At 52.7% G+C, this 26,875-nt stretch overlaps 1 protein-coding gene across 9 annotated transcripts in view; it reads left to right on the top strand.

Moving 5' to 3' along the window:
* The window catches only part of LOC140387370 (lactase-like protein), a 113,206-nt gene that overhangs the window by 34,303 nt on the left and 52,028 nt on the right, over positions 1 to 26,875 (top strand). For all 9 annotated transcript variants that reach the window (XM_072470362.1, XM_072470364.1, XM_072470360.1 and 6 more), the window contains 4 exons: positions 5,903 to 6,063; positions 18,409 to 18,496; positions 19,644 to 19,753; positions 22,229 to 22,357. In XM_072470362.1, the coding sequence (XP_072326463.1) occupies positions 5,903 to 6,063; positions 18,409 to 18,496; positions 19,644 to 19,753; positions 22,229 to 22,357 (488 nt within the window). The remainder of the gene's footprint in view (positions 1 to 5,902; positions 6,064 to 18,408; positions 18,497 to 19,643; positions 19,754 to 22,228; positions 22,358 to 26,875) is intronic.

Below are 26,875 nucleotides of genomic sequence, written 5' to 3'. Positions count from 1 at the left end.
GAGGGGGGTATGGAGCAGGGGAGGGGTGTATGGAGCAGGGGAGGGGTGTATGGAGCAGGGAAGGGGGGTATGGAGCAGGGGAGGGGGGTATGGAGCAGGGGAGGGGGGTATGGAGCAGGGGAGGGGGGTATGGAGCAGGGGAGGGGGGAGGGAGCAGGGGAGGGTGTAGAGAGCAGGGGTGGAGGGAGCGAGCAGGGGAGGGGGGTGTGGAGCAGGGGAGGGGGGTGTGGAGCAGGGGAGGGGGGTATGGAGCAGGGGAGGGGTGTATGGAGCAGGGAAGGGGGGTATGGAGCAGGGGAGGGGGGTATGGAGCAGGGGAGGGGGGTATGGAGCAGGGGAGGGGGTATGGAGCAGGGGAGGGGGGAGGGAGCAGGGGAGGGTGTAGAGAGCAGGGGTGGAGGGAGGGAGCAGGGGAGGGGGGTGTGGAGCAGGGGAGGGGGGTATGGAGCAGGGGAGGGGGGAGGGAGCAGGGGAGGGGGGTATGGAGCAGGGGAGGGGGAGGGAGCAGGGGAGGGGGGTATGGAGCAGGGGTGGGGGGAGGGAGCAGGGGAGGGGGGGTGGAGCAGGGGAGGGGGGTGTGGGGCAGGGGAGGGTGGTATGGAGCAGGGGAGGGGTGTATGGAGCAGGGGAGGGTGGTATGGAGCAGGGGAGGGGGGTGTGGAGCAGGGGAGGGGGTATGGAGCAGTGGAGGGGGGTATGGGCAGGGCAGGGGGGAGGGAGCAGGGGAGGGGTGTATGGAGCAGGGGAGGGGCGTATGGAGCAGGGGAGGGGGGTATGGAGCAGGGCAGGGGGGTATGGAGCGGGGGAGGGGGTATGGAGCATGGGAGGGGGGTATGGGCAGGGGAGGGGGTATGGAGCAGGGGAGGGGGGTATGGAGCAGGGGAGGGGGGTTTGGAGCAGGGGAGGGGGTATGGAGCAGGGGAGGGGGGTATGGAGCTGGGGAGGGGGGTACGGAGCAGGGGAGGGGGGTATGGAGCAGGGCAGGGGGTGTGGAGAGGGCAAGGGGGTGTGGAGCAGGGCAGAGGGGTGTGGAGCAGGGCAGGGGGGTATGGAGCAGGGGAGGGGGGTATGGACCAGCGGAGGGGGTATGGAGCAGGGGAGGGGGGTGTGGAGAGGGCAGGGGGGTGTGGAGCAGGGCAGGGGGGTGTGGAGCAGGGCAGGGGGGTATGGAGCAGGGGAGGGGGGTATGGAGCAGGGGAGGGGGTATGGAGCAGGGGAGGGGGGTATGGAGCAGGGGAGGGGTGTATGGAGCAGGCGAAGTGGGTATGGAGCAGGGAAGGGGGGTGTGGAGCAGGGGAGGGGGGAGGGAGCAGGGGAGGGGGGTATGGAGCAGGGGAGGGGGAAGGGAGCAGGGGAGGGGGTATGGAGCAGGGGAGGGTGGTATGGAGCAGGGGTGGGGGGTATGGAGCAGGGGAGGGGGTATGGAGCAGGGGAGGGGGGTATGGAGCAGGGGAGGGGGGAGGGAGCAGGGGAGGGGGGTATGGAGCAGGTGAGGGGGGAGGGAGCAGGGGAGGGTGTAGAGAGCAGGGGTGGGGGGAGTGAGCAGGGGAGGGGGGTGTGGAGCAGGGGAGGGGGGTATGGAGCAGGGGAGGGGGGAGGGGGCAGGGGAGGGGGGTATGGAGCAGGGGAGGGGGGAAGGAGCAGGGGAGGGTGTAGAGAGCAGGGGTGGGGGGAGGGAGCAGGGGAGGGGGGTATGGAGCAGGGGAGGGGGGAGGGAGCAGGGGAGGGGGGTATGGAGCAGGGGAGGGGGTATGGAGCAGGGGAGGGGGGTATGGAGCAGGGGAGGGGGTATGGAGCAGGGGAGGGGGGTATGGAGCAGGGGAGGGGTGTATGGAGCAGGGGAGGGGTGTATGGAGCAGGGAAGGGGGGCATGGAGCAGGGGAGGGGGGTATGGAGCAGGGGAGGGGGGTATGGAGCGGGGGAGGGGGGTATGGAGCAGGGGAGGGGGGAGGGAGCAGGGGAGAGTGTAGAGAGCAGGGGTGGAGGGAGGGAGCAGGGGAGGGGGTTATGGAGCAGGGGAGGGGGGTGTGGAGCAGGGGAGGGGGTTATGGAGCAGGGGAGGGGGGAGGGAGCAGGGGAGGGGGGTTGGAGCAGAAGAGGGGGAGGGAGCAGGGGAGGGGGGTATGGAGCAGGGGTGGGGGGAGGGAGCAGGGGAGGGGGGTGTGGAGCAGGGGAGGGGGGTGTGGAGCAGGGGAGGGTGGTATGGAGCAGGGGAGGGGTGTATGGCGCAGGGGAGGGTGGTATGGAGCAGGGGCGGGGGGTGTGGAGCAGGGGAGGGGGTATGGAGCAGGGGAGGGGGGTATGGGGCAGGGCAGGGGGGAGAGAGCAGGGGAGGGGGGAGGGAGCAGGGGAGGGGTGTATGGAGCAGGGGAGGGGCGTATGGAGCAGGGGAGGGGAGTATGGAGCAGGGGAGGGGGGTATGGAGCAGGGCAGGGGGGTATGGAGCGGGGAGGGGGTATGGAGCAGGGGAGGGGTGTATGGAGCAGGGGAGGGGGGAGGGAGCAGGAGAGGGAAGTATGGAGCAGGGGAGGGGGTATGGAGCAGGGGTGGGGGGAGGGAGCAGGGGAGGGGGTTTGGAGCAGGGGAGGGGGGAGGGAGCACGGGAGGGGGTCGAGAGCAGGGGAGGTTGGTATGGAGAAAGGGAGGGGGGAGGGAGCAGGGGAGGGGGTATGGAGCAGGGGAGGGGGGAGGGAGCAGGGGAGGGTGTAGAGAGCAGAGGTGGGGGGAGGGAGCAGGGGAGGTGGGTGTGGAGCAGGGGAGGGGGGTATGGAGCAGGGGATGGGTGAGGGAGCAGGGGAGGGTGTATGGAGCAGGGGAGGGGGGTATGGAGCAGGGGAGGGGGGTATGGAGCAAGGGAGGGGGGTATGGATCGGGGAAGATGGGTGTGCAGCAAGGGAGGGGGTGTGGAGCAGGGTAGGGGGTGTGGAGCAGGGGAGGGGGGAGGGAGCAGGTGAGGGGGAGGGAGCGGGGGAGGGAGCAGGGGAGGGGGGAGGGAGCAGGGGATGGGGTATGGAGCGGGGGAGGGATCAGGGGAGGGAGTATGGATCAGGGGAGGGGGGTTTGGATCAGGGGAGGGGGTAGGAAGCAGGGGACGGGGGTATGGGCAGGGGAGGGGGTATGGAACAGGGGAGGGGGGTATGGAGCAGGGGAGGGGGGTATGGAACAGGGGAGGGGGGTATGGAGCAGGGGAGGGGGGTATGGAGCAGGGGGGGTGGTATGGAGCAGGGGAGGGGGGTGTGGAGCAGGGGAGGGGGCTAGGGAGCAGGGGAGGGGGCTAGGGAGCAGGGGAGGGGGGTATGGAGCAGGGGAGGGGGGTATGGAGCAGGGGAGGGGGGTATGGAGCAGGGCAGTGGGGTATGGAGCAGGGGAGGGGGGTATGGAGCAGGGGAGGGGTTATGGAGCAAGGGAGGGGGGTATGGAGCAGGGGAGGGGGATATGGATCGGGAAGATGGGTGTGGAGCAAGGGAGGGGGTGTGGAGCAGGGGAGGGGGTGTGGAGCAGGGGAGGGGGTGTGGAGCAGGGGAGGGGGGAGGGAGGGAGCAGGGGAGGGGGAGGGAGCAGGGGAGTTGGGAGGGAGCAGGGGAGGGGGTATGGAGCGGGGGAGGGATCAGGGGAGAGGGTATGGATCAGGGGAGGGGGGTTTGGATCAGGGGAGGGGGTAGGGAGCAGGGGACGGGGGTGTGGGCAGGGGAGGGGGTATGGAACAGGGGAGGGGGGTATGGAGCAGGGGAGGGGGGTTTGGAGCAGGGGAGGGGGGTATGGAGCAGGGGAGGGGGGTATGGAGCAGGGGAGGGGGTATGGAGCAGGGGAGGGGGGTATGGAGCCGGGGAGGGGGGTATGGACCAGGGCAGGGCGGTGTGGAGAGGGCAAGGGGTTGTGGAGCAGGGCAGGGGGCTGTGGAGCAGGGCAGGGGGGTATGGAGCAGGGGAGGGGGGTATGGAGCAGGGGAGGGGGTGTGGAGAGGGCAGGGGGGTGTGGAGCAGGGTGGGGGGTGTGGAGCAGGGCAGGGGCGTATGGAGCAGGGGAGGGGGGTATGGAGCAGGGGAGGGGGGTATGGAGCAGGGGAGGGGTGTATGGAGCAGGGGAGGTGGGTATGGAGCAGGGGAGGGGGGAGGGAGCAGGGGAGGGGGGTATGGAGCAGGGGAGGGGGGAGGGAGCAGGGGAGGGGGGTGTGGAGCAGGGGAGGGGGTATGGAGCAGGGGAGGGTGGTATGGAGCAGGGGTGGGGGGTATGGAGCAGGGGAGGGGGTATGGAGCAGGGGAGGGGGTATGGAGCAGGGGAGGGAGCAGGGGAGGGGGGTATGGAGCAGCGGAGGGGCGAGGGAGCAGGGGAGGGTGTAGAGAGCAGGGGTGGGGGTGTGGAGCAGGGGAGGGGGGTATGGAGCAGGGGAGGGGGGAGGGAGCAGGGGAGGGGGGTTTGGAGCAGTGGAGGGGGGAGGGAGCAGGGGAGGGTGTAGAGAGCAGGGGTGGGGGGAGGGAGCAGGGGAGGTGGGTGTGGAGCAGGGGAGGGGGGTATGGAGCAGGGGAGGGGGGAGGGAGCAGGGGAGGGGGGAATGGAGCAGGGGAGGGGGGTATGGAGCAGGGGAGGCGGTATGGAGCAGGGGAGGGGGGTATGGAGCAGGGGAGGGGTTATAGAGCAGGGGAGGGGGGGTATAGAGCAGGGGAGGGGTGTACGGAGCAGGGAAGGGGTTATGGTGCAGGGGAGGGGGTTTGGAGCAGGGGAGGGGGGTATGGAGCAGGGGAGGGGGGAGGGAGCAGGGGAGGGTGTAGAGAGCAGGGGTGGAGGGAGGGAGCAGGGGAGGGGGGTGTGGAGCAGGGGAGGGGGGTATGGAGCAGGGGAGGGGGGCATGGAGCAGGGGAGGGCGAGGGAGCAGGGGAGGGGGGTATGGAGCAGGGGTGGGGGGAGTGAGCAGGGGAGGGGGGTGTGGAGCAGGGGAGGGGGGTGTGGATCAGGGGAGGGTGGTATGGAGCAGGGGAGGGGTGTATGGAGCAGGGGAGGGTGGTATGGAGCAGGGGAGGGGGTATGGAGCAGGGGAGGGGGGTATGGGGCAGGGGGGAGGGAGCAGGGGAGGGGGGAGGGAGCAGGGGAGGGGTGTATGGAGCAGGGGAGGGGCGTATGGAGCAGGGGAGGGGGGTATGGAGCAGGGGAGGGGGGTATGGAGCAGGGGAGGGGGGTATGGAGCAGGGCAGGGGGGTATGGAGCAGGGCAGGGGGGTATGGAGCGGGGGAGGGGGTATGGAGCAGGGGAGGGGTGTATGGAGCAGGGGAGGGGTGAGGGAGCAGGGGAGGGAAGTATGGAGCAGGGGAGGGGGGTATGGAGCAGGGGTGGGGGGAGGGAGCAGGGGAGGGTGTATGGAGCAGGGGAGGGGGAGGGAGCGCGGGAGGGGGTCGAGAGCAGGGGAGGTTGGTATGGACCAGGGGAGGGGGGAGGGAGCAGGGGAGGGGGTATGGAGCAGGGGAGGGGGGTATGGAGCAGGGGAGGGGGGTATGGAGCAGCGGAGGGGGTATGGAGCAGGGGAGGTGGGTATGGAGCAGGGGAGGGGGGTATGGAGCAGGGGAGGGAGCAGGGAAGGATGATGTGATGGAATTAATCGTGAGAGAGGGTCTAGTTGGGAAGAGGTGTGAGACTGGTACAAATACTGACTGGTCCCCACCTATGAGAACAAGTGGATTTGTTTCTAATCCATCTGCTTCCTGGACTCAAGTTGCTGCACTTTACAGAAATAATACTGGAAATTATTGAAAAGTTAGATTTGGAGTGAAAGTTGTACAGTACATACTAACATTCTGATATGGAATCCTTCTGTTGCTGACATCTATTTCAGAACAATCTTGTCATATGTTATTCAGTGTATCAACAAACTGTTGTGAAAGACCAAGTTTAATTATTGTGTTGCTTTCAGGTTTCTCCTGGGGAGTGGGCAGCTCTGCTTACCAGACAGAAGGGGCCTGGGATCAGGATGGGAAAGGACTCAGTATCTGGGATGTTTTCACCCGTATTAATGGAAAAGTGCATCTGAATGAGACAGGAGATTCTTCCTGCGAAAGTTATTATAAATTCAAGGTAAGAACTCATGGGCCAGAGGTTTCCGTGTCTGGGCCGGGAATGCATCCAACCTGGAAATGTGTCAAATCTGGTGAGAAGGCGGTGGGAGCGTTTCCTGACATCGTTCTGCACAATTCCTAGCTCGGGGGACACATTGCCAAATTAGATGCATGCCTGCCGACAATTAAAGGGCCAATTAAGGCCATTCAATGTCCAATCGACAGAGTGATCTTATACTGCCTGTATTATTTGTAGCTTGTCTTGGGTGCCCATTAAATCTGTTGCATTGCCTCATCCAAGATCAGGATAAAAGGCCCAGTCTCTGTGGTAGAGTTTGTGGATGTTTGAATGTAGAGTTTAGCTTGATTTCCCTCGTTATTGTTTAGCATTTAAGGCATGACTTTCAGCACTTCAGGACTTCCCTGGAAGGTTTCCCTTTTTTTTTAAATTTAGAGAACCAATTCATGTTTTCCAATTAAGGGGCAATTTAGCGTGTTCAATCCACCTACCCTGCACATCTTTGGGTTGTGGGGGCGAAACCCACGCAAACACGGGGAGAATGTGCAAACTCCATACGGACAGTGACCGAGAGCCGGGATCGAACCTGGGACCTCGGAGCCGCAAGACTGCAGTGCTACCACTGCGCCACCGTGCTGCCCCCTGGAAGGTTTTCCGGAAGATTGGATGGCAGTGATCCATCATCTGCAAGGCACTGGACCCCTGCATCTGGGGATAGTCTACTCTGCTGGTGGGACCTCCTCTGAAGAGGAAGACAGAGAGTCAAGAGGGAGACTGGGCAACGTTCCAGGCAGAGACAAGGCACGGGTTCAGTTGGTGCAAGGCAAGGAGGGAGGCCAAAGCAGGAGGAGATGCCAAAGACGCCTCTGCCCAGCGGCTGGCATATACAGGCCGTGAAGCACTGGCCTACAAATGTTTGACTCCAGTCCCGCAGGGGCATCGCATCTCAGGGCCACAGTGATATCTCTTTGTGAAATAAGAGACCCTGAAATTTCCTCCAACTGTGTGGGTGGTCATATTGGCTCTCAATTTCTACATATCCTGTTTGTTTCAGGGCTCCTTGGGGGATTTGGTCTCCAACTTGCAATCAGCCATACCAGTTCCTGCTTCGCCCACACAGTCACCTAACCGGATGAAATGTTAAATGCTGGGCAGTCCTTAATTGGCCACTGAGCAAAGTATCATGTTAGCAACACAATCTTGAGCAAGAGCGGGTTTTGTTAAACAATGTTGCCATTTTTGGGATGGTCAATATTGCGTTAATCGGGCAGCATGGTGGCGCAGTGGGTTAGCCCTGTTGCCTCGCGGCGCCGAGGTCCCAGGTTCGATCCCGGCTCTGGGTCACTGTCTGTGTGGAGTTTGCACATTCTCCCCGTGTTTGCGTGGGTTTCACCCCCACAACCCAAAGATGTGCAGGGTAGGTGGATTGAACACGCTAAATTGCCCCTTAATTGGAAAAAAATGAATTGGGTACACTTAAAAAAAATTTTTTTAATATTGCGCAAATCACAGTGGTATAAAGATCTGGCATAGAAAGAGTTAACGTGGGACTGAGCACAGTACTGCCCACTTGTGATGTAAAGAGGTGCATGATCTGAGTCTCGAGGGCAGTGATGGACAGAGATGTTTGTAGAGGCAAGCATGGAGACAGCTCCCAGCTTAGACCTTAGAATGTATATATGTACATCGTTACTAGAGGCTAATAAACACTTACTGTTAAACTATACAAGACTCAGAACCTCTTTATGAGACCTATTGAACCACACACAACATCCTACAACAGGGTGCCAATGAAGGATGGACCCCCAAAATCCCCCAAAGCGTGGAAAAGTAAAGAAACTGCAATGTGGTCTAACGGAAAGCAGCAGGAGTGAAGGCACCGAAGGAGATTGTCAGAGAAAAGCAGGGTGGAAGCAAAGGCAGAAATAAAACTCCACATTGCAACCATGTTCTGAGCTGGCACCTGACCACATGGCGACCAAACACACTTTCATCAAAAATTATATATCATGGAAAAAGTAATTGTCAGTTAAAGTACCCAGTAAAATCCAGGAATTGATGGTGTCACGACCTGGAAATACTTAGATAGTAGGGAAGTCTCCGAATGTTCAATCCAGGGAGTCGCTGATGAAAATTTAAAACACAGAAATTGCAAACGTCATTACTGCAGGAGCCCACAAAACGGACAAGCACGAGAAACCTCATTGGGAAGAAGTGTACGGCAGCACCACCATGGATTTCCTCATAGCATTTAGTGTTATACACACTTTTTATTTGAAATCACATGGATCAAAAATCTACCTCAGCAGAGAAGGTCCAGGCCAGACACAACATTAGCAACTTTGGAAAGGAGATTCTTTAGAAACATGACTGCATTGCTTCAGTTGTAGACAAGAAGACAGAACTGAACAGGTCAATACACCGTATTGTTTGGTAGGTCCAATAGCTGATGATATAATAGCTTGAAAAGGAATAAGTTAATCTTTATGAAATTTGATTAAGTTTTAAATTCATTTGAGACTATTCTAAGCTGAGCAGGAACAATATGCTTGGAAGAGCAAAGTTTAACAAATGTATCCAACAGCCAGGAGTACCTGCTAATGAGCTGTGCAGAATGGCTGACGGCCGTGTCTAAGGTGAAATCAGAGCTAATCAGGGACAGGATTGGTGTCAGAGTGGCGGATGATACACTTTCAGCCATGCTTCAAGCTAAGGAAGATTTGAAGAGGCCATTCAGATTGTTGTGCAGTCCGAAGTCCGTTTACAGCACAGAGCCATCTGAAGGGACGAAAGCAAACTATGCTACAGAGCAACGCCCACTATCCAGCTAGTAAAACAGCAGAGGAGCCCACGGGGTCACTCAAGGCCAAGGGAAGCAATACCCTAACTGACCACCGGAAGGTGGGCGAACATGCCAACATTACGGAACAAAGTGACCTATCCTGCAGCCTCAGCACAGTTTATTTTCTCATTACAGCTGCATAGGACACTTCAGAAAGCTATGCAAAGCCAACATAACCAGATGCACAGATGATTCCCCAAACAATTGACCAGGTCCCACTTCGAGGAAATACTGCAATGCCTCTTGGGTGAGGTCAAAGATCAGAGGTTTTTGTTCTGAAACGCGGGCATCTCGGTTAATGGTCTTCTCACAAACATTTTTCAACAAGGGAGCCAGTGCTTCTCGGACAAGGAACCATGGCTGGAGATCCAACAACTGATGACACCCACAACACAGTTGTACAGATTTGCAGCATCAACCTCCTGGTGAAAAGTACTCTGCAGGTGACACTCCGATACAAAGACAAAAGAATCCAAGAGATCCTTATCATCTTCCACAATCAAGAATGTTCCCCTTTAAGCTGAAAAGCCGGTGTTGACCTCAACCACCTACTGAAAATAGACAAGGTCAACCAGCAAGGAGCTGCTCCCAGATTTAGAAAGGAATTCTTGACTTTCTTTTTTTTAAAAATATATTTTATTGAAAATTTTTTCCCTGAACAACATTTTTCCCGCTTACAAAACAAACGAAACGATAACAATAAAACAGAAATTTTTAACTTTTTAACAATAATAATAATAATAATACACAAGTAACAAAACCTCATTCTCAATTGACCTATATTCAACTAAACCTCCTCTTCCCCCCCCCCCCCCCCCCCCACCTCCCCCTGGGTTGCTGCTGCTGGTCATCTGTCTTCCCTCTAACGTTCCCCTAGGTAGTCGAGAAATGGCTGCCACCGCCTGGTGAACCCTTGAGCCGATCCTCCCAGGGCAAACTTTATCTGCTCCAGTTTGATAAACCCCGCCATATCGTTTACCCAGGCCTCCAGTCCGGGGGGTTTCGCCTCCTTCCACATGAGTAGGATCCTGCGCCGGGCTACAAGGGAATCAAAGGCCACAACGTCGGCCTCTTTCGCCTCCTGCACTCCCGGCTCTTCCGCAACTCCAAATATAGCTAACCCCCAGCTAGGTTTGACCCGGGCATTCACCACCTGCGAGATCACTCCCGTCACTCCCTTCCAATATCCTTCCAGTGCCGGGCACGCCCAAAACATATGTGCGTGGTTTGCCGGGCTCCCGCCACACCTCCCACATCTGTTCTCCACTCCAAAAAACCTGCTCAATCTTGCCCCCGTTATGTGTGCTCTATGTAGCACCTTAAATTGAATCAGGCTAAGCCTGGCGCATGAGGAAGAGGAGTTTACCCTGCTTAGGGCATCAGCCCACATACCCTCCTCTATCTCCTCCCCTAATTCTTCTTCCCACTTTCCTTTTAGTTCGCCCACCAACTCCTCCCCCTCTTCCCTCATCTCTCTGTAAATCTCTGACACCTTGCCCTCTCCGACCCACACCCCTGAAAGCACTCTGTCCTGTATCCCCTGTGTCGGGAGCAACGGAAATTCCCTCACCTGTTGTCTAGTAAACGCCCTCACCTGCATATATCTCAAGAAATTTCCCCGGGGTAACTTATACTTTTCCTCCAATGCTCCCAAACTCGCAAAAGTCCCATCTATGAATAAATCTCTCACCTTCCTAATTCCCAACTGGTATCAACTCTGAAATCCTCCATCCATTCTTCCTGGGGCGAACCTATGGTTGTTCCTGATAGGGGATCCCACCAGGGCTCCCCGCACCCCTCTCTGTCGCCTCCACTGTCCCCATATGTTCAGTGTTGCCGCCACCACCGGGTTCGTGGTAAACTTTTTAGGTGAGAGCGGTAGCGGTGCCGTCACCAGCGCCTCTAGACTCGTCCCTTTACAGGACCTTCTCTCCAGCCTTTTCCACGCCGCTCCCTCACCCTCCATCATCCATCTACGTATCATTGCCACATTGGCGGCCCAATAATAATCTCCCAAGTTCGGTAGTGCCAGTCCTCCTCTGTCCCTACTGCGCTGAAGGAACCCTCTCCTTACTCTCGGAACTTTCCCTGCCCACACAAAGCTCGTAATGCTCCTGTCTATTTTATTAAAAAAGGTCCTGGTGATTAAAATAGGGAGACATTGGAATACAAATAAGAACCTCGGGAGGACCATCATCTTAATTGCTTGCACCCTGCCCGCCAGCGATAAAGGCTGCATGTCCCACCTCTTAAAGTCCTCCTCCATTTGTTCTACCAGCCGTGTCAGATTAAGTCTGTGCAAGGTTCCCAAGCTCCTAGCGATCTGAATCCCCAGGTATCGGAAGTTTCTTTCCACTTTCCTCAGCGGTAAGCTTTCTATCTCTCTACTCTGGTCCCCTGGCTGTATCACAAATAATTCACTCTTCCCCATGTTTAACCTATACCCCGAAAATTCCCCGGACCTCCTCAGAATTCGCATAACTTCTATCATCCCCCCCGCTGGGTCCGACAAGTATAACAATAGGTCATCCGCGTATAACGAGACTCGGTGTTCTTCTCCCCCTCTAGTCACCCCTCTCCATTTCCTGGAGTCTCTCAATGCCATGGCCAGAGGTTCGATTGCCAATGCAAACAACAATGGAGACAGCGGGCATCCCTGTCTTGTTCCCCTATATAATCGGAAATACACCGATCTATGTCGACCTGTAACTACGCTTGCCGTTGGTGCCCCATAAAGTAGCCTAACCCAGCGAATAAACCCGTTCCCAAACCCAAACCTCCTTAACACTTCCCATAAATACTCCCACTCCACCCTATCAAATGCCTTCTCTGCGTCCATTGCCGCCACTATCTCTGCCTCCCCCTCCACTGAGGGCATCATTATCACCCCGAATAGTCGTCGCACGTTAACATTCAGTTGTCTCCCTTTTACGAACCCAGTCTGGTCTTCGTACACCACCCCCGGGACACAGTCCTCTATCCTCGATGCCAGTACCTTTGCCAGCAATTTGGCGGCCACGTTCAATAGTGAAATAGGCCTATAGGACCCGCACTGCAACGGATCTTTGTCCCTCTTCAAAATTAGCGATATCGTCGCCTCCGACATCGTCGGGGGTAGAGTCCCCCCTTCCCTGGCCTCATTGAACGTCCTCGCCAACAACGGGGCCAACAAGTCCACATATTTTCTGTAGTATTCCACCGGGAACCCGTCCGGCCCCGGGGCCTTCCCTGCCTGCATGCTTCCCAGTCCCTTAATAACCTCATCCACCTCAATCGGTGCCCCCAGGCCTTCCTGCTCCTCCACTTTCGGGAACCTCAATTGGTCCAGGAACTGCCGCATCCCCTCCTCTCCCTCTGGGGGCTGAGACCTATACAGTTCCTCATAAAAGGTCTTAAACACCTTGTTTATCTTTCCTGCCCTTCGCTCAGTGTCTCCCCTTTCATCCCTAATTCCTCCTATCTCCCTCGCTGCTGCCCTCTTTCGCAGTTGGTGCGCCAACAGGCGACTAGCCTTTTCCCCATATTCATACCTCCTCCCCTGTGCCTTCCTCCACAGTACCTCCGCCTTTCTGGTGGTCAGAAGGTCAAACTCGGTCTGGAGTCGTCTCCTCTCCCTGTACAGCTCCTCCTCCGGGTTCTCTGCAAATTCCCTGTCCACCCTTAAAATCTCCCCCAGTAGTCTATCCCTTTACTTGGCCTCTGTTTTCCTTTTGTAGGCCCCAATAGAAAAATCAGCTCTCCTCTGACCACCGCTTTTAGTGCTTCCCAGACCACTCCCACAGGGACCTCGTCGTCGTCATTGACCTCCAGGTATCTCTCAATACACCCCCTCACTCTTGCACACACTCCCTCATCCGCCATCAGTCCCACATCTAATCGCCAGAGTGTTCTCTGCTCCCTGTCCTCTCCTACTTCCAGGTCCACCCAATGTGGGGCATGGTCCGAAACCGCTATGGCTGAGTATTCAGCTTCTTCCACCCTAGAGATCAACGACCTTCCTAAAACAAAAAAAATCTATCCGGGAGTACACTTTATGGACATGGGAGAAGAAGGAATACTCCCTAGCCCTGGGTCTAAGAAATCGCCATGGATCCACTCCCCCCATTTGGTCCATAAACCCCTTAAGTACCTTGGCCGCTGCCGGCCTTCTTCCGGTCCTTGAGCTGGATCTATCTAGCCCCGGGTCCAGCACCGTGTTGAAGTCCCCTCCTAAAATCAAATTTCCTGCCTCCAGGTCCGGAATACGCCCCCAGCATCCGTCTCATGAACCCCGCATCGTCCCAATTTGGGGCATACACATTAACCAACACGACCTCCATTCCTCCAGCCTACCACTCACCATTACATATCTACCTCCACTGTCTGCTACGATGTTCTTTGCTTCAATGCTACCCGGTTTCCCCACCAAAATGGCCACCCCTCTGTTCTTTGCGTCCAGTCCTGAGTGGAACACCCTGTCCCACCCATCCTTTCCTTAGCCTAACTTGGTCCGCCACCTTTAGGTGCGTCTCTTGGAGCATAGCCACGTCTGCCCTTAGTCCTTTCAAATGCGCGAGCGTCGGGCCCTTTTTATCGGTCCATTCAGGCCTCTCACGTTCCACGTGATCAGCCTCACTGGGGGGCTACCTGCCCCCCTCCCGTGTCGACTAGCCATTACCTTCTCTAGGCCAGTCCCATATCCCGCCTCCGCGCTCCCGCTCGCTCCCCCAAGCGTCGCACTCCGCCCCCGACCACCCTCTCTTTAGCCATTTCCTTTTGGATTTCCGCAGCAGCAACCCAGTTGTCGTCGTCCCCCCCCCCCCCCCCCCCCACCCCCCCGCTAGATCCCTATCTAGCTTGATTGCTCCCCCCATATCACTTCCGTAAGTCAGCTGACTTCAACTGACCCCGGCTACTCCTGCTCACTCCTCGGCCCCCCCGGTGTGAGGGAACTCCCATCCGCCTTGCGCCTGTTTTCCCGCCTTATTCTTTCTGGCGCAGGAACATCCCTTTACCTAACCCGCCTCTTATGGCGCAGCTCCCTTTCCCCTTCCCCTCCCCTTCCCTTTCCCTATTCTTCGACTATGTCCCGCCTTTCCCCCCTCACCGGCGCCCACATTTCCCCAGTGTCCCCCCCCTTCCCTGTTTACTTCTCGATTCACTTTCACCATAACATTAACAAAAACAATAACAATAACAATTCCCTGCAGCATCAGTCCCTCAGTTCCGGTCCAGTTTCTCTTCATTGATGAAGGACCATGCTTCCTCCGCCGTCTCAAAATAATAGTGTCTCTCCCTGATACATGACTCATAGTCTTGCCGCTGCAGCAATCCCAAACTTCACCTTCCTTTTGTGCAAAACCTCTATTCTTGACATTCTTTACCGGATTGGGTTAAGTGAGGACGGTATACAGGACTGAGGAAATTTGCATGTCAGCTACGACCCTCACCAACTTCTACAGATGCACCATAGAAAGCATTCTTTCTGGTTGTATCACAGCTTGGTGTGGATCCTGCTCTGCCCAAGACCGCAGGAAATTACAAAAGGTCGTGAATATAGCCCAATCCATCACGCAAACCAGCCTCCCATCCATTGACTCTGTCTATAATTCCCGCTGCCTCAGAAAGGCAGCCAGCATAATTAGGACCCCACGCACCCCGGACATACTCTCTTCCACCTTCTTCCGTCGGGGAAAAAGATACCAAAGTTTGAGGTCACATACCAACCGACTCAAGAACAGCTTCTTCCCGACTGCCATCAGACTTTTGAATGGACCTACCTCGTATTAAGTTGATCTTTTCTCTACACCTTACTATAACTGTAACACTATGTTCTGCAGTCTCTCCTTCCTTCCCTATGTACGGTACGCATTGTTTGTACAGCATGCAAGAAACAACACTTTTCACTGTATACTGATACATGTGACAATAATAAATCAAATCAAATCAAAATCACACTGAGGGACGATACAAAGTCAGTCTGCCTGTTCACACCATGGAAAATATCCCATCCACTCATGGAGCAAGTGCAGTAACCGCTGTATGAGATGATGAAAATGGGTGTCATCGCCCCCCTCACTCAGACAGCGAATGGTGTCCCGGGATGCTCCCAGTCCCAAATCCGAACTGGCCCATTCATATCTGTGTTGACTTGACACAGCTCAATAAAGCTGAGCTGAGAGAAGTCCACCTGATGTCCGCAATGGACAATAACCTGACCAAACTCTCTAAAAGCAGCGTTTCCAAATCTTGATGCTAACAGCGGCTTCTGGAAACTTCTACGAGATGAAAAGTCCAGATTGCTGACCACATTCGTCATCCCCTTTGGCAGATTCTGCTTCAACCGCTTACCAGTCGGTCGCACTTCCACACTGGAAATCTTTCACAACACGTGTCGGACACATTGCCATATGGATGATGTTGTGGTCCACGGTTCAACAGTGGAACAACGTGACAACAGACTCATAGTGGTCCCAGAACATTTGCAGGAAGTAACGCTGACACTGAATGGGAAATGTGAATTCTCCAAGATGTCTATTTGTCCTGAGGACATATCATCAACAACAAAGGCATCACTGTGGCCCACAGCAAACAAACCCTATCAGTGAGTTCCCAACGCCATCATCGACTTTGGACCTCCAGAGGTTCCTGTGTATGGTGAACCCGTTGGCAAAATTTTCACCCAATCAGGCACAGGTCACATAACCCCTGTGGCACCTTCTCAATAAAGACCAGGCAACGTGCTGGGATTGTACCAAGAGAAAGTATTCGGTTATATCAAAGTCATGTTGCTCTCAACCAAGCCCACTGTGACCCATCCCTGCCCATCACCATAACAACGGATGTTTCATCCCTGGGTCTCGGTGCTGTCTTATTTCAGGGTGGATGTCACTGGCCAATGTATTACACGTCCGGAGGACTATCAGACACAGAGACAAGATTGGCCATGGTTGAAAAAGAAGCTCTTGCAGTCATGTGGGAACGTGCAAAATTTTCTGACTACATTATTGGCCTAAAGGTGACCACTGAAACTGACCATAGGCCACTGGGCTCACTGCTAGATGAGGAGGAACTGGCACCAACCCCCTCCAGAATCAAGAGATTCCATCAATGAGGGGCTGGTTTAGCACAGGGCTAAAGAGCTGGCTTTTAAAGCAGACCAAGGCAGGCCAGCAGCACGGTTCAATTCCCGTACCAGCCTCCCCGAACAGGCGCCGGATTGTGGCGACTAGGGGCTTTTCACAGTAGCTTCATTTGAAGCCTACTTGTGACAATAAGCAATTTTCATTTCTTTTTTTTTCTTTTCAATGCTTCATGATGCTCACAAACAAGATGATTATCATTCATGGAAAAAACAAACAACAGCAGACACACTGTCCAGGGCCACAGTGGACCTTCGAATGAAACATGATGTCAACCTGGTCCAGCTCTCGAATCGTATTCCCAATTGGTGAGGAGAAACTGCTGGTGACCACAGGAAAACTGCAGCAAATCCGCCAGGAACAGATGTGAGACGAGGAGTGTTCCCGCCGTTACTGTCAACAAGAGTAGCCACTGCAGAGACCGAATGGTGAACAACAGAAGCATTTTTGCTGGTCTACAACGAGCAGCTGGTCATTCAGCCACCCTTCAGTCAGAGATCCTCCAAAAATACACCAGCGACTCCCTGGATGTTACCAACTTCAGAGCACGGGCCCAGTCCGCTTAGATTGGATTTGAATTTATTGTCACGTGTACCGAGGTACAGTGAAAAGTATTCTGCGTACAGTCCAGACAGATCGTTCCATTCATGAAAAACTTAGGACATGCGATAGATGCACAATGTAAATACATAGGCACAGGCATCGGGTGAAGCACACTGTGTGTAGTACTACTCAGTAGAAACAATGTGTAGAAAACTCAGTTCAGTCCATAAGAGGGTCATCCAGGAGTTTGGTAACAGCTGGGAAGAAGCTGTTTTTGAATCTGTTATTGCATGTTCTGTATCTCCTGCCCGATGGAAGAAGTTGGAAGAGAGAATAACCCGGATGGGAGGTGGGTTCACGTGATGGACTGGGCTGTGTTCGCGCCTCTCTGTTGTTTTTTATGGTCTTGGGCCGAGCAGTTGCCATACCAGGCTGTGATGCAGCCAGATAGGATGTTTTTTATGGTGCATCTGTAAAAGTTGGTAAGGGTTAATGGGGACATGCCGAATTTCCTTTGTTTCCTGAGGAAGTATAGGTGCTGTTGTGCTTTCTTGTGGTAGCGCGACGTGGGTGGACCAGGACAGATTGTTGGTGATGTGCATTCTGAGGAATTTGAAGCTGCTAACCATCTCCACCTCGGTACCTCAGTATATATTTGTATATATTCTCATTCCTGATGGACGTGAGTCGACCAGTTGGATTTTTGTAACAACCCAGGGGTTTTACAGTTCAGCGCACAAATTACTTTACCAGACTTGTTGAATTCAGTTTCCTAATTTACTCTAAATAAAAGCAGAAAATCCTGGATAAACTCAGCAGGTCTGGCAGCCTTTGTTTGAGAGCTTTTATCCCAATGCCCCATTATGGGATTTAAATCAACAGCTTGATTGAGAAGCCAGCACCATTTCCACTGAACTATTTTACCCTGTAAACATGCCCATCATATTTCTAATGGTGATAATTAGGATACACCACATAGACTATCAAAGACTTTTTGCCTGGGTTTAAATTCAATGCCTAGAGATGAACGAATTGTCTACGTCACTCAGTCCCCATCCTTACAAAGTAAGAACAAAGAAAATTACAGCACAGGAACAGGCCCTTCGGCCCTCCCAGCCTGCGCCGATCCAGATCCTTTATCTAAACCTGTCTTCTATTTTCCAAGGATCTACTTCCCTCTGTTCCCCGCCCGTTCATATATCTGTCTAGATGCATCTTAAATGATGCTATCGTGCCCGCCTCTACCACCTCCGCTGGCAAAGCGTTCCAGGCACCCACCACTCTCTGCGTAAAAACCTTTCCACGCACATCTCCCTTAAACTTATCCCCTCTCACCTTGAAATCATGACCCCTTGTAATTGACACCCCCACTCTTGGAAAAAGCTTGTTGCTATCCACCCTGTCCATACCTCTCATAATTTTGTAGACCTCAATCAGGTCTCCCCTCAACCTCCGTCTTTCCAACGAAAACAATCCTAATCTACTCAACCTTTCTTCATAGCTAGCATCCTCCATACCAGGCAACATCCTGGATAACCTCCTGTGCACCCTCTCTAAAGCATCCACATCCTTCTGGTAACGTGGCAACCAGAACTGCACGCAGTATTCCAAATGTGGCCTAACCAAAGTCCGATACAACTGTAACATGATCCTTGTCCCAGTTGGAAAGAGCTCTGCTTCTTTTGAACTCTGAGGAGAGATGCTGCCTGAAACATTAACCTCTCTTTTCCTCTCTGCTAGCTACTTGGTTTTGTCTCGATGTTTTCTCTGATGAGGAAGCTGCTTGAGTCAATCGTCCTCATTTGCTCAAAGCCTGGTTAACCCGGCGTTCTCTTACAGGAGGACATTACCCTGCTAAAGGAGTTGAAAGTCAATCATTATCGCTTTTCTATCTCCTGGCCTCGAATTATACCCACTGGAATCAAAGGTAACAGCTCTCATTTTGTGATCATGGTGGGGGGGGGGGGGGAGGGGTTCGCCGGCCGTGTGTGCCCGACGCTTATGTCGCTAAGTGGGGAGAATTGCGGGAGAGCCACAAAATGGGATTTGCGGTAGGCACAAATCAGTTCACCATTCTTTGTTTTTATAGCTCTTCTCAGTCCGCTAACTGTGAAGTGCTTCCTGTTTTCAGCAATTGTTGTTTCTAACGCAGTTTTTTTGAAGAGGCTTGTTCTGAACTGCTTCCTAGAAAGGCTTGGTGCTCTGAGTGCTGCCCCCTGGAACCCTGAGTGCCAACATGGCACTGCCCCCAGCACCCTGGCAGAGGCAACATGGCACTGCCAGGATGCCAGGGGCAGTACCAAGTTGGCACTCGGTTCCAGGAGGCAGTCAGGTTGGCACTGCCGGGGGAGGAGGCACTGAGGTGTGAAGGCGTGACTTCCTCATCCATCCGTTCATATCCTTCTACTGAGAAGAGACAACACTTTTACTGTATATTCCGGCCACTTCAGATGCACCCGCCTTGTCTTTTTAAAAATAAATTTACAGTACCCAATTCATTTTTTTCAATTAAGGGGCAATTTAGCGTGTTCAATCCACCTACCTTGCACATCTTTGGGTTGTGGGGGTGAAACCCACGCAAACAAGGGGAGAATGTGCAAACTCCACACGCACAGTGACTCAGAGCCGAGATCAAACCAGGGACCTCGGCGCCGTGAGACCGCAGTGCTACCACTGCGCCACCGTGCTGCCCATGCCCGCCTTGTCTAAGTCTCCTTACTGCACTCTGAAAATCACTCTGCCCCCCAGATGATTTCAGTCTTCCTGCCAATGAGATTCTGCCTTAGTGTTACGGTACAAACTCCCAGCTGCCCGCTGACTCCCAGCTTTTCCGTTCTCTCAGCACCTACCTCTAAGGCTGATTCCCCCCTAAGCGTTTCCCTCACAGGATTAATGCCTGTGAAGCAGCCTCTTTACACTCGTGGGAGGAGATCGCCACCAGGTGAAAATGTGCAGACAGCGCAGGAAGACTGGAGCAAAGAAGGCTGGTGGAGAAAATCTTTAATGTTGTCAAATAACTTTGTTTCCCTTTTAAGTCACAGTTTGTCTGTTTCTCATCTCTCCATGTTGTACAGCTGAGCGAGTCAATGACAAAGGAATCATGCACTATAACGAGCTCATAAACACCCTCCTGGAGAACAAGATCCAGCCCATAGCAACCCTGTACCATGGGGACCTCCCTCAGGTTTGTGCAAAAACATTTTGAACACCGTTTGGAACGTGTTGACATCTGTGTGAGTCACAAAAACTGCAGAGGTTCAAGGAGAAGGCCCAAGGCACACCATCACCTTCTCGGGGCAGCTGAGGATGAGCAATAAATGACAGAATGACCCCCACATCCCAAAAATGATTTAAAAAGCTCAGAGCTATGGCTGAACACTAAACATCGACAGCCCCTACAGGTTCTATGTATTTTATGGTTTTTATTGCAATTTGTCTTCCTCTCTTGATCATGGAGAGTTTGAGTTCTATGAACACAGGACAGACATCACCCATGTGGCCATCTTTCTTGGATTTCTTTCAAAGGATCATGTCTTTTTATTGAGAGGACAGCAATGTTACTCTTTATCCGTGATTCTACGGCTCTGTCTAAATCGTCTATCTTCCATGAAGTAGGTGTTCTATTAGGACTCCGGTATGACAATCCCCACAATGTGCAATTTATAAGACCGTGAGGGAGATTACTAAACCGCAGCAGTGATAACACTCAGCAGTAGGTATCTTTTATGTTAAAACCAACTTTAATTTAAACACAGATTCAATCACATTAGCAATACAGTAATATTTTTCCAATTAACAGTTAAAATAGTTCTTAAATAAAAGGGGGAAAAAACTTTAACTCCCAATCTACACCTACCACTGTATATTCCAATTAAACAGCCCATTACAGTTCAAATGCCACTTATAAGGGAGTGCAGTGAAGGTTTACCAGACTGATTCCAGGAATGACGGGTCTGTCATGTGAGGAGAGATTGACTAGGTTGGGATTGTTCTCGCTGGAGTTCAGAAGAATGAGGGGGGATCTCATAGAGACTTATAAAATTCTAACAGGACTGGACAGGGTAGATGCAGGGAAGATGTTCCCGATGATGGATGTCTCCAGAACCAGGGGTTACAGTCTGAGGATTCAGGGTAAACCATTTCGGACAGAGATAAGAAGACATTTCTTCACACAAAGAGTGGTGAGCCTGTGGAATTCATTACCACAGGAAGCAGTTGATGCTAAAACTTTGAATATATTCAAGAGGCGGCTGGATATAGCACTTGGGGAGAATTGGATCTAAGGCTATGGGGAGAAAGCAGGATTAGGCTATTGAGTTGGATGAACAGCCATGATCGTGATGAATGGCAGAGCAGGCTCGAAGGGCCAAAAGGCCTCCTCCTGCTCCTATCTTTTATGTATCTATGTATGTATAAATAAACTTAACAGTCAGGATTTCTTGTATCTCTATGCAGACCTGTGGAGAGAGGCCCTTTTAGGAACAACCCTGAAAATTCTTCTGTCTTGTCAGACTAAAATATTATGGCAAGTGCAAAAATACAGACAGTCCTGGCTCCTCCTATTAATTACATTATCTGGATCCCAAGCATAAGGCATTCTCCAGTCTCATTCCATAAAGATGTCCCATGACTTGCTTAGATAGGACTAAACACAATCTCCCATAAATGTTCTACACCCCAACGAACCTCCCAAACATAAACAATGTTCCATTACCATTTCTCTGTAAGTAAGTAAACGATTAAAACCAATGATAATCTCACTTTTATTACCCCTTATTCACAGCTTTTGCAGACAGACTGCCTGTATGTGTTTGAACCCAGCGTTTTTAATAACATTACTATGACAAAACATAAAATATAGTATATAACAATTTCTTACATTCATCACATTTCCCAGGTGATTGCAAATCTTCCTGACATTTGTAAGGTTATAAATCCACAGATAAGTGCTGACCCCAAGCCTTTCCTAGCCCCACACTCTCGGAGGATGATATCATCCAGCTTTTCCCTCACCAGTGGCTGGTTTAGCACAGTGGGCTAAACAGCTGGCTTGTAATGCAGAACAAGGCCAGCAGCGCGGGTTCAATTCCCGAACCGGCCTCCTCGAACAGGCGCCGGAATGTGGTGACTAGGGGCTTTTCACAGTAACTTTATTGAATCCTACTCGTGACAATAAGCCATTTTCATTTTTCATTTTCACACTGGAGCACATTGAGGCTAATGGATATTTTGGTTGATCCCAATCATACCCTCACCAGACAACAAGTTCCTGCTATCAAGATTCACTGGATAGTAATCGGGAGTGGGAACTCTGACCTTATTTTGTCCTCTCCAAGCTTGAACACTGAAGCCACTGGTAACATTGCTACCACCTCCACCCACTTCCCTGTCACAGTCCGCGTTTACGCTGGAGATTGGAGCTCTGACCTTTCCAGGTGCGACAGTGAGGGCTCTGCACCAGCCAAGATCTAAATTTAGTTTTGATCACCAAGGTGTTTCTTTTGTTGCAAGTTTTATCTGTGTTTATGCAAGCCTGGAAGAGTTGGTAAACTCTTCATAGTTCATTGAGAGGAACAGACATGTTGGATCAAATGGCCCTTGTGCATTGAATGTTTATCTTCCTGTAACTGACAATACTCTATCATCATTGCTATTGTAGGCGCTTCAAGACAGATATGGAGGCTGGCAGAACAACAGTCTGATCAACTTCTTCAATGATTATGCCAACTTGTGTTTTGAGACGTTTGGTGACCGAGTGAAACACTGGATAACTTTCAATAATCCTTGGGTACGTTCCAGTGCGATTTGGTTTAATGGACATTAAATGTTGCAGTTTTAAATATTTTAGTTAATTTATTTCCTTTATGTAGGAATAATGGATTGAGATTTATATCTGTGTAAAAGGTATTTTTGGGATGGCCAATTTAAGAATACATATCCCATCTCAGGTAGGGGAACCATGCCATTCTTGGGTTTCTAACGATGCCATGATTTCGGTAAAGGAAAGTAAGGGTAGATATCATCCATTTCCTGTTGAAGTCGGTCTTCTTTACAATTACAGTGTATTTATTGAAACTAGTCTCTGAACTGAACTGTGAACATATCTAACATAACACGAAGAAGGCGGACTCAATAACTCTGTCTCTCTCCCCACAGACGCTGCTGGACCTGCTGAGTTTATCCAGCATTTTCTGTTTTTATTTCTGACTTTGCTATTTTCAGCTTCCTGCTTTGATTTCTGAATTTAAAAGGACAAACGCAGAAATAAATTCCTCGTAAGGAACTCCCCCTTTCGTTGGTCGAGAATAAAAACATCTAAAGGCCCTCGCGTGAAATCTAATTTTCTCCCTGATTTATTCTGAACACCCCCAACTCAGTTACAAGAAGAAGTTAATTGGATGCTTTCCAAGGCGAGCAAGAACTGAAATCAACATTTCAGTATCACAGTTACTAGCTGGGCGCAGTTTAACGTAGAAACAAAGAGTGTTTGCGATATGGATTAGGAATAAGGGCCGGGATTCTCCCGTCCGGGGACTAAGTCCCCACGCCGGTGGGAAAACCGGTGCCAACGACTCCAGCATCAACGGGCCCCCCAAGGTGAAGAATTCTCACCTGTCTCGGTGGCTAGGTGGACGCCGGAGGGGTTGGCGCCGCTCCAGCTGGCGCTGAAGGGACTGCGCGAGTTCACACATGCGCGGAACCGCGGGCATGAATCCGCACATGCGCAGACTGGCCGTCGTATTTTGCCACATGCGCGGGGGGTTCTCTTCTCCGCGACGGCCATGGCGGAGCTCTACAGGGGCCGGCGCAGAAGGAAGAAGTGCCCCCACGGCACAGGCCCGCCCGCAGATCGGTGGGCCCCGATCGTGGGCCAGGCCACCGTGGGGGCCCCCCGGGGTCAGATTCCCCCACACCCCCCAAGGACCGCCCACGCCGACTTACCTGCCAGGTCCCATCGTGCGTAACCCACGCCGGCAGGACTGGCCAAAACCGGACAGCCGCTCGGCTCATCAGGTTCCGGAGAATCAAGGGGGGGGGGGGGGGGGGGGGGGGGGTGCTGCCAACGGCTTCCGACCGGCGTGGCGTGAGTCCTGCCCCCGCCCAAAAAGCGACGCCGGAGAATACGGCAGCCGGTGTTGGGGCGGGATTCTCGCCGCCCAAGAAGTTTATTGAGCCATTTAAAGTTTTTACCAAGGTTGGAACTTTGTTACATCTGCCCAAATAATGGTAGAGCTCCCATATTGTACTTCCAATTTCACATAAACCCAGAAAGAAGTAAGTTGTCAGTAAGTTGAATTTTTAGCTTCTCCTGTTAAAGAATTATTCTGATTTGATTAACCATTTCTTATCAGATTCTTCTGAGGTTGTGTGTTTTTTTTTAAAATAATATTTTATTGAAAATTTTTGGTCAACCAACACAGTACATTGTGCATCCTTTACACAACATTATAACAATACAGATAATAATGACCTTTTTTTTATTTAAACAAGAACAAAAAAAAACCAACAACAAATAAATAAATATTAAATAACAAAAAATAAAAACTAGCCCTAATTGGCAACTGCCTTGTCTCAGGCCACACCCCCCCCCCCACCCCCCACCCCCCAAGTCCTGGGCTGCTGCTGCTGCCTTCTTTGTTCTCCCCTATCTATCCTTCCGCAAGATATTCGACGAACGGTTGCCACCGCCTAGTAAACCCTTGAGCCGACCCCCTTAGGACGAACTTAATCCGCTCTAACTTTATGAACCCCGCCATATCATTTATCCAGGTCTCCACCCCCGGGGGCTTGGCTTCTTTCCACATTAGCAATATTCTGCGCCGGGCTACTAGGGACGCAAAGGCCAAAACATCGGCCTCTTTCGCCTCCTGCACTCCCGGCTCTTGTGCAACCCCAAATATAGCCAACCCCCAGCTTGGTTCGACCCGGACTCCTACTACTTTCGAAAGCACCTTTGTCACCCCCATCCAAAACCCCTGTAGTGCCGGGCATGACCAAAACATATGGGTATGATTCGCTGGGCTTCTCGAGCACCTCGCACACCTATCCTCCACCCCAAAAAATTTACTGAGCCGTGTTCCAGTCATATGTGCCCTGTATAATACCTTAAACTGAATCAGGCTTAGCCTTGCGCACGAGGACGACGAGTTTACCCTGTTTAGGGCATCTGCCCACATTCCCTCCTCAATCTCCTCCCCTAGCTCTTCTTCCCATTTCCCTTTTAGTTCGTCCATCATAGTCTCCCCTTCGTCTCTCATTTCCCTATATATATCCGACACCTTACCGTCCCCCACCCATTTCTTTGAGATGACTCTGTCCTGCACCTCTTGTGTCGGGAGCTGCGGGAATTCCCTCACCTGCTGCCTCGCAAAAGCCCTCAATTGCATGTACCTGAATGCATTCCCTTGGGGCAACCCATATTTCTCGGTCAGCGCTCCCAGACTCGCAAACTTCCCATCCACAAATAGATCTTTCAATTGCGTTATACCTGCTCTTTGCCACATTCCATATCCCCCATCCATTCCCCCCGGGGCAAACCTATGGTTGTTTCTTATCGGGGACCCCCCCAGTGCTCCGGTCTTTCCCCTATGTCGTCTCCACTGTCCCCAAATCTTCAGTGTAGCTACCACCACCGGACTCGTGGTATAGTTCCTTGGTGAGAACGGCAATGGGGCTGTCACCATAGCCTGCAGGCTGGTCCCCCTACAGGACGCCCTCTCTAATCTCTTCCACGCCGCTCCTTCCTCCTCTCCCATCCACTTACTCACCATTGAAATATTAGCGGCCCAATAATACTCACTTAGGCTCGGTAGTGCCAGCCCCCCCCTATCCCTACTACGCTGTAAGAATCCCTTCCTCACTCTCGGAGTCTTCCCGGCCCAAACAAAACCCATAATACTCTTTTCTATCCTTTTGAAAAAAGCCCTCGTGATCACCACCGGGAGACACTGAAACACAAAAAGGAATCTCGGGAGGACCACCATCTTAACTGCCTGCACCCTCCCTGCCATTGACAATGCTACCATGTCCCATCTCTTGAAATCTTCCTCCATCTGTTCCACCAACTGCGTCAAATTTAGCCTGTGCAATGTGCCCCAATTCTTAGCTATCTGGATCCCCAGGTAACGAAAGTCTCTTGTTACCTTCCTCAACGGTAGGTCTTCTATTTCTCTACTCTGCTCCCCTGGATGCACCACAAACAGCTCACTCTTTCCCATGTTCAATTTATACCCTGAAAAATCCCCAAACTCCCCAAGTATCCGCATTATTTCTGGCATCCCCTCCGCTGGATCTGCCACATATAGTAGCAGATCATCCGCATATAAAGATACCCGGTGTTCCTCTCCTCCCCTAAGTATTCCCCTCCATCCCTTGGAACCTCTCAGCGCTATCGCCAGGGGCTCAATCGCCAGTGCAAACAGTAATGGGGACAGAGGACATCCCTGCCTTGTCCCTCTATGGAGCCGAAAATATGCCGATCCCCGTCCATTCGTGACCACACTCGCCACTGGGGCCCTATACAACAGCTGCACCCATCTAACATACCCCTCTCCGAACCCAAACCTCCTCAACACCTCCCACAGATAATCCCACTCCACTCTATCAAATGCTTTCTCGGCATCCATCGCCACTACTATCTCCGTTTCACCCTCTGGTGGGGCCATCATCATTACCCCTAACAACCTCCGTATGTTCGTGTTCAGCTGTCTCCCCTTCACAAACCCAGTTTGGTCCTCATGAACCACCCCCGGGACACATTCCTCTATTCTCATTGCCATTACCTTGGCCAAGACCTTGGCATCTACATTGAGGAGGGAGATTGGTCTGTAGGACCCGCATTGTAGCGGATCCTTTTCCTTCTTTAAAAGAAGCGATATCGTTGCTTCTGACATAGTCGGGGGCAGTTGTCCCCTTTCCTTTGCCTCGTTGAAGGTCCTCGTCAGTAGCGGGGCGAGCAAGTCCAAATATTTTCTGTAAAATTCAACTGGGAATCCGTCCGGTCCCGGGGCCTTTCCCGTCTGCATGTTCCTAATTCCTTTCACCACTTCTTCTACCGTGATCTGTGCTCCCAATCCCATCCTTTCCTGCTCTTCCACCTTGGGAATTTCCAGCCGATCCAAAAACTCCATCATTCTCTCCCTCCCATCCGGGGGTTGAGCTTCATACAATTTTTTATAAAATGTCTTAAACACTTCATTCACTCTCTCCGCTCCCCGCTCCGTCTCTCCATCTTCGTCTCTCACCCCTCCTATTTCCCTCGCTGCTCCCCTTTTCCTCAATTGGTGTGCCAGCAATCTGCTCGCCT

This window comes from Scyliorhinus torazame, chromosome 12 (genome assembly GCF_047496885.1).
Source record: "Scyliorhinus torazame isolate Kashiwa2021f chromosome 12, sScyTor2.1, whole genome shotgun sequence".
NCBI lineage: Eukaryota > Metazoa > Chordata > Chondrichthyes > Carcharhiniformes > Scyliorhinidae > Scyliorhinus > Scyliorhinus torazame.
The sequence above is the reverse complement of the archived record's forward strand: the minus strand, read 5'-3'. Positions and strand labels throughout refer to the sequence as shown.